General features: G+C 38.9%; 1 protein-coding gene across 1 annotated transcript; it reads right to left on the reverse strand.

The window, feature by feature from the left end:
- Nucleotides 1–2,930: 2,930 nt before the first annotated feature.
- Nucleotides 2,931–7,796, reverse strand: adra2b (adrenoceptor alpha 2B). The gene has a single exon (XM_084388984.1). The coding sequence runs from the start codon at nt 6,744–6,746 to the stop codon at nt 5,229–5,231; it is 1,518 nt and encodes a 505-aa protein (XP_084245110.1). The 5' UTR covers nt 6,747–7,796; the 3' UTR covers nt 2,931–5,228.
- Nucleotides 7,797–8,215: the final 419 nt, after the last annotated feature.

Here is an 8,215-nt window from a genome sequence, read left to right on the forward strand (position 1 = left end):
CTGTCAGCGATCAAAATATTGATTTTGAAGATCTTGAAAATTATAGTTTTGAGAATACGTTTGAGATCACGAATATGAGCCAGATGTTGAATGTGCTGAAATGAACTCTTATGAGGACAGTGATGATTGTATCAAACATCTGCTCAAACTGAACCTTTCCAAGCTCCAAAAGGTAACAAAATATGCTTTATTTTATTCTTCTGTAATTGCTACTCTAATATCAGGAGTGTTCTATATTATCGCGACAGGTAGAGAACCATCCGTGTTAGCATCTGGGTCGCTAAAGACCTGAATATGTAAGAATGATTGGCAAAACATTCATGCATTTAAGGGTTACTTTTCAAATAAATACAGAATTACATAAATTATTCTTGAACTGCATTTAAATATTTTAGGGAGGTTACATTTAAAACATACATTTTAACATTAGATGTTAATTTTTTATGTTAAATATTGTTTTATATAGAATTGTTGTATTACATTTTTATATAGAATTGAATGCAGAATGCTGTTATGAAGTGTTGGGTGTACAAATCTGCAATATGTATATATATATATGTATATGTATATATATATATATATATATATATATATAGCATATTGACTGCTATATATATGACTAAAATAGTATAATGAGTCTGCTATTTCAAATTCAGATATTGCCTTTAGTGTGTTCATAATAAATCATTTGATCAACGGATTTGTTCAAGAACACTGATTCTTTAAAGAAACCAAAAGCCACTGCAGTGTGCATTGTTTATAGATGTGAAACGGTTCTGCTGTGACTGCATGTGGAACTATTTTAGTTGGCTGAGCAAAAATAGACAAATTAGGCTAAATGATAATATGGTGTCTGAAATGTCCTGCTGTTGTGCTGATAACTCGGGTATGCTCGGGTGATATTGCTTATTTGTAAAGTGCAACAGTGCCTGTACGTGTTTTTTAATTTATTATTATTATTTTTTTATTTTTACCAGCTAAACGGGGTGAATCACAAGATTACAAACTTTGATTTGAAGAAAAGAAAGTATTTGAAAATCAGAGAAAAACACAAAGGTGTAATTCACGGCTTTAATGAGGGAATAAATTAAAACGGTGGATAAATGTAAATTATTCATTTCAGATTATGCATATAGAAACAGTTGTTTTTTTTACGTTTATTGAAAAGTATCCATATGTACATATAAGTAGAGTATGGAGGTTGACTCAATTTGCTTGTTTCGATTCTCTGATTGATCAAGATTTCTTTGCAGAATCATTAGTGATGTTTTTCACTAGAAATTCCGCTGTAAGTGATTATTTCAAATAAATAAATAAGTTGCAATAATGTGGTCTGATGGCTTTAATAAAAACATATACCATCAATTAACAACCTAATAGCTTATAGAATAAGTCTGTCTGCAAAGTCGGCATGAAATAGCTTTTTGGTTTTTCTTCCCTATATACGCATATCTTGTAGCTTCTAAACTGCTTCTTGAACAAGAAAAAATGTAGGGCGGGACTTGATTTTGTCCATCGGGAATCGATTGGATGGTTGGATCATAGGATCATTGTGGTTTGCTATTGCTGTGATGTCATGTGAGTGACAGGTTGTCCCGCCCTCACGCCAGTAAACGCATCATCAGAGAAGAGATGTCACAGCAAGAGAGAGGGAAAGTTATTTTGATTAGAGATTATGAGAGCACATGTAAAAAAAAAAAAGAATAATAAAAAAATATACGGACTAATCATTTATAATAAATAATGCAATATCACATTAAAAAAATATAAAAAAAATAATTGTCAATTGTTTGAACTTGTTTATCCATCTTGTCTCAATTGCTAGGAACTGTTTCTTTGCGGAAGCTTTGCGTTTAGTTAGATAATAAAATCTTTCAGTTAAAATCAACTCCAATTATTTTCTTATGTGGCAAGCAGCCATGTGATAAGCGTGAGCGTGGAATACCGTAAATTAAGGCCTGCTTTATGTCTAAGTCCTGATTACCCTGTCCTGATCACCGGCTGGATGCATAAGTATCCCTTACGTACTGTATAAACTTTTAATGGTTGAAGACTGAGTGTTTTTTATTATGCATATCAAAAACAACACTAAAAACTTTGGGAAGTTTTCTTTGTGTTCCATTCGGGCGTAAGATTATATAGCATGGCCTTGAAGATCTGCTTCACTGTCCCAAATACATATTTGGATTCAGAGACTAAATTCAGCTCATTTATTTTATTTTGCAAACTGAGTGCGGGCTCTGCAAAGACGTGTTTGCTTGTCTTCTTACAGCAACCCCATGCTGCCAGACTCTTACACAACTACTAATTAGATTTTGTTGCTTAAAAAGTAGGTCTTGAATTTTTTCTGAATTTCGCCAGGGCTACTTTTTTATTTATTTAAATGAAAGGTGTTCTTAGACAGCCCAACGCTTTGGGAAATATGTTAATTCCCCTGGAATAACATTTCCATATTTGTAGATGAATGATTTCAATTTCTCTGCAAGTCAAAGCAATGCAATCAAGAGTTTGAGGCTCTGCCAGAGCATGACCTTGTGGGTAGATTCTTAAGGAAAAGTGAAGGCTATTAATCCATACAAAATTATTTACACACTTCATTTGGAGACCACGTCAATTATTAAATGCAGCATCTTCCTGCAATTAACAGAAATTAATCTCCATCTCTGTTTGAGGTCAGAGTCTGCCTCTTATCTTGTAAAATACACATAATATTAAGAACCCCCCCCCCCCACACACACACACACACACACACACACACACACATTTTCTGTTCCACCATTTATAAAGTGCTGTCTTGATAAAAAAAAAAGGCAATTAACATTAAAGAAGCTGAACCTGCAGTAACAGTATTAAACTCAGTCCAGTATTAATCCTCAATCCCATTGTATTGTGTTCAGAAACATCACAATTCCTAATGCAATCATGCCTGTGAATATTAATTTATTGAAAAGGATTTGAAGGGTGTCAAATGGACCTTAAGGGAGACTGTTAAGGGAGATTATCCAACCGTATCCACATACATCTGCCAAAGCGCCAATTAATCTCATATTCTAAACTGTACATCAAAACATCTGCCTTGGCATTTGAATACACATTTCCTCTCTATAAATGATCTGTAGTTTCTTGTATATTTGCATTATAATCTTTAAAAATCCTACAAGTCAATTCCACATGTTTGCAGACACAAAACTCTGTTTTGGAGAAGAAGTTTTGAAATGCCTGGTTATCATAAAGCCCATTCCATTAGAAAACGCTAATTTAATTTTCATAATTTTCAATGCTGTGTCCCGATGAAGTCTGTCAAGATAAAAATCTGTTTATCTGTATAAAGCACCATCGGTTTTCTCTAACAGCAATGAGTCAGTTGGCACACACAGCTCAGCGGTTTTATTTTTAAAGAGCAGTGGAAAACCAACAGCATTACACTGAAGAAAGAGGAGTCAAGGAGGCAAAAGGGATACAGTTACCAGGATCCTGACATTTGCAAAGCTTTTTAATTTGCAGCCCGAATGCAATGTCCTGACACATACGAAAAAGAAGTCATACCAAAAAACAAACAAAACAAAAAAAAGTAGCATACAGTAGAATTTTCAATTGTATTGTAGCTCAAACTGAACTCTTAATGTCTGATTTCCCCTTAGGGCAAAACAAAGCAAAAAATGGGAAATATATATAGGGGAAAACATAGGAAATAGGATAAATAAATACAAAATAATTCACATAATAATTTACAGCTCTCAAAGTTTGTCTCAAAGTTATTTGTTCAAAATGAACTGCAATGAAAAATATTCTTTTGAAATAAACTCTGGTTTAAGAAGATATGAAATTTAGCAGCAAAACATGTAAAAGCATTGGCATGAGAAGTAGCTGAATCATAGCAATGGCAGATATGGCAAACCAGCCACATTTATCAAGCACATACATATATAGTTGAACTGGTGCCAGTGGAATCAGGGGAGGAATGTGAACTCACACACCATCACGTATGCAAAGAAACCTCCACACAACAACATTCGCACACCCTCTCACACACAGCATACATTTCCAAACATACACGGCAGTCAGACACAACACGTACCTATTCATAATATTTGCTCTGCACACACACACACACACACACACACACACACACACACACATGGGGATCATTAGCAAAAAAGACAATGACCAAAGAAATAGAAAGCATCACTGCTATCAGCCCTTAGTCCCAAAGTATCACCCTGCTGAATGTTCAGACATTTAGGGTGCAGTAGATCAGTGTACACCAACAAATAATCATTTGTTCTTTTATACAAAGAAAAGTGCTGAACCAAGTCAGAAAGAGCACCTCCAGTGAAATCAGGAGGTTTGTGTCATCTGACACAGTCATTGAAGTCCAAAGTATTTATAATTTTTTTGATGACGCAAAGAGTCTTATCATATAAAAAAAAAAGACCATTTGTCCTATTACATATCAAAAGTTCCTGTAATAAACATTTTGCTCTCTTAAAGCCTATTGGCAACCAGTCCAAGATGGGAAAATTGAGAGCTTTCCCACATCCATGACAGGTGTTCTGTATTCACAGGGCTTTTCTGTATCAAAGCATAGCTGGAAATCTCCCCAATGGCCCTGCACTGGGGGGGGGGATCTGTAACTAGAAGCCGTAATGTTCAATCGGAGAAACTTGCGTCAGCTCATTTCATACACATTGCCCCTGGCAAGGATTTCCACAAGAGTATTTTGTGTCTTTCAGCTTTGTTCTGCAGAAGTATAGCTGTGTAGGCATCAGGTAGACCAATCAGCATGGAAAAGCTGTACGTAAAGATTATGAATGGTGCACCTTTGAAATCCTTAGAGAAATTCGCATTTGCAGTACCCCCAAGGCCTTGTGTTCTTAGAAAGGAAAGATAACGGGGAGAAAATGCAATAACCTTCGTATTGAACTCCATGTGCTGTGGCCTGTCCTCGCAGGTGTTCGATGGTCTACATAAATTCTTTTGTTTTAAGCCTTGATTTGTCAATGTCTGTGAATATTTTTGGATTAGCCCCATTTATAGCACGAATCCAGGAATTCAAAGCCTGGGGCGGTCACCTGGACAAAATAGAGTCATTTGAGTCGCATGGTGTCCCGGGCAGCACAAAAAGCCCTTCGTTTACATCGCAACAGCACCGTTATTGTGCTTCTTTTAGTCCATGTTCTGAATAGCTGGATATTTGTTGTCTGAGGAGGCAATCCACCTCAGGAGCTTCAGAAGAATGTGCCTTTGGTGTTCTTGCAGAGAATCTTTTTGAAGGCTCTGCGGAAATCTTTGTTGAAGATGGTGTAGATGACCGGGTTGAGACAGCTGTTGCAGTAGCCGATCCAGAAGAAGAATTTAAAGAGTGGGTCTGGCAGGGCACATGTCTCTGGGCACACGGCCTGTAGGCTGTACGAGAAGAAGAAGGGGAACCAGCAGATGACAAAGACGCCAATTACCACCGCCAACACAAAGGTGAAGCGTTTCTCTCGGTTCACCATTGCTTTGCGCCGTGCTGAGCTGGGCGTTCCTTCCTGCTTTGACTTCCGGGTCACCAGCTTGGCGCCTTTGGCGGTGGCGATCATGTCTCTGTATTTCTGGATAGTGGCTGGGGAATGGATGCCACTAGGCGTCACGCTCGGACTGCAAGGGACCTCTAGCCCCCTCCCACCTTGCTCTGTGTCCGAGTCAGAGCTCATGCTCTCTACGTTATTGTTGTCAGGCGGTTTCTTGGTCTTCTTCACTTTTTTTCCCTGTTTAGGTTTCTTAGGAGCTATTTCAGATGAATTCGAAGGAGACGGGGAGGGACACGGTGTGGTTGGCGTCAGGGCTGTCGAAGGGGCTTGCAAAAGGTTGTTGGCAATCGGGGTGCTCGCCGCCTGCTGGACGGACTCCACTTGGGACACAGCCAGAGTTGGAGGCCTAGGGTTTTTATGCAGGGTAGCAGGCGTTTCATCTCCTCTTCCGTTTTGCAGACCCTCCTTGAGCTGAGACGTTGCGGCATTGGCTGGGACCTCTTTGCGGGGCTCCCCTGGTGGACACCGCGTGCGCTGCTTGGCAATCTGGTAGATCCTTATGTAGACTAAGATCATAATCAGACAAGGAGCAAAGAAGGAACCGATAGTAGAGTACAGGATGTACCAACGCTCATCATTGAGCTGACACTGTGGCAGCCCATCTGAATCAGCACCTCCTTTATTCTTGTTCATGGAGAGTAACGGTGGAAAGGAGATGACTGCTGATATCAGCCACACCACCAAAATTGCACATTTGATGCGTTTGTGCGTCCGCTTTGCGCCGTACGTGACGGCGCGTGAGATAGACAAGTAGCGGTCTAGACTGATGGCGCACAGGTGTACTATAGAGGAAGTGCAGAACAACACATCCAACGCCAGGTAAATCTCACACCATACGGTACGGAAATACCAGTATCCCATCAGTTCATTGGCCAGCGAAAATGGGATGATGAGGGTGGCTACCAAGATGTCTGCAGCCGCAAGTGAGACCAAGAAGAGATTCTGGGGTCCTCTAAGTGAGCGGCTGGTTAAAACAGCGATGATGACAAAAATATTGCCCACAATTGTAAAAAGAATCATCAATGTGATGGCTGTTGCAAAGATTGCTGTGGCTTCTGGAGTGTATGGGGCGAGCTTTATCATACTCTGGTTACAAGTGGGTGAAGACGTGCCTCCGGTGATGTTGATGTTGTGGCCAGGCAGACCTGTGCCTGCAAAGCACGCGCTATCCATGACTGCCAATGCCCTGCCACTAGATGTGTATGTGGACTAATGTTCTCTCTCTGATCCAAATGTAGGTAGAATAATTTGAACAATTTAGTTCAGCTGTTTGTTTTTTCCCCCTCTAAGAACTTAGTGAAAGATATTTTGTTAAATATTAAATTAAATAAACTCTTAACGTATAAACCCCCTTACGTATAAACGAATGAATACATCTCTAACTGCAGTAAATATATGGCAGCCATTGTTATGTCACATCTCATCGAGTGTTGGTATTTTATTATTTAGCGTCACATTAAAAAAATGGAATAAACGTCTTCTGAGTTTTGGAACGGTTATGAAAACATGCGAATTGATTTAAAGGATAACCATCAAATAAATTAAATGTCAGATTAAATCTAATGAGTTATTATTTGCGGTTGTAATTAACTATAACTTACAAAAAAAATAAAATAAAACCCACCTAGAACCAATGCAAAAATACGAGTGGCACAGACAGATTAATTGGCAATATATAAAAAGATGCGCAATATTGTGCTTCTGTAAATTATTTGGAAAAACAGTAATTCAACACAAATATTCAAGTTAAGAATAAAAAAATGGTATAAATTCATAAGTTCTTACAAAACAAATATATTGGAATGCTTAAATGTAGGTTACCCAGATGCACAACCCTCCACGGAGCGCGAGGCTTTAAATATAAATCTCCAGAGAGCGAGCAGCAGCGCGCGGCGATGTGCCAGTTTCCCCTCACAGTTTTCACAAGTTTGCAAAAAGAATGTAAGCGCAACAACTACCATGATAAATGATGGAGTCTGATGTAGTTGTGTCGTTGTTACATTCCTGAGTGTAGAAAGTCGGCATAGGCTTATAAAGAATCGGAGGCACGCCAAAATGTGTCGGGTATGTCCAAAGCACTAAAAAGAAGTATGCCTGAAAACAGCTTGTCGTCCGTCTCCCTCCGTGTTTCTCCCGTTTTAGTCACAGTATCTCATTCAGCAAGTTAAATGCCTCCTACGTGCCTCGCGCATTACCTCAGTGACAGTTTTAAGTATCGCGCGAGCCGCACTGGCTTCATATCTACGCAGCGGTTCTCCTCAGGACCCCAGTATAAGTGATGTCAGGACGGGCGTCATGAGGCAACTCTTCCCTCCCACATAAAAGCCTGACCTATCATAAAACTCTATTGTGGAGCATAAAACAAATACAGCCGTGTAGTGGGTGCAATTAAAATAATACATTTTGGAGAGGTCAACAATCCAAACAGCTTGTAGTAGGCTATACAAAATGGATAAAGGTAATGATTTTGACTAATGATATTTACATAATGAAGAGTATACAGGATTAATGTTGCTATATATTCATTTGAGAAGTTAACACTAACTCGACCACCGCAAACAGGCTATATTGTAAAGGATCATGTAGGCTGTGGTAAATTAAAGGTTGTTTTGCAGTTGCGTAAACTGCAGAAACACATCATG

The sequence above is a fragment of the Rutilus rutilus genome, assembly GCF_951802725.1.
Source record: "Rutilus rutilus genome assembly, chromosome: 19".
In the NCBI taxonomy this organism is placed as follows: Eukaryota; Metazoa; Chordata; class Actinopteri; order Cypriniformes; family Leuciscidae; genus Rutilus; species Rutilus rutilus.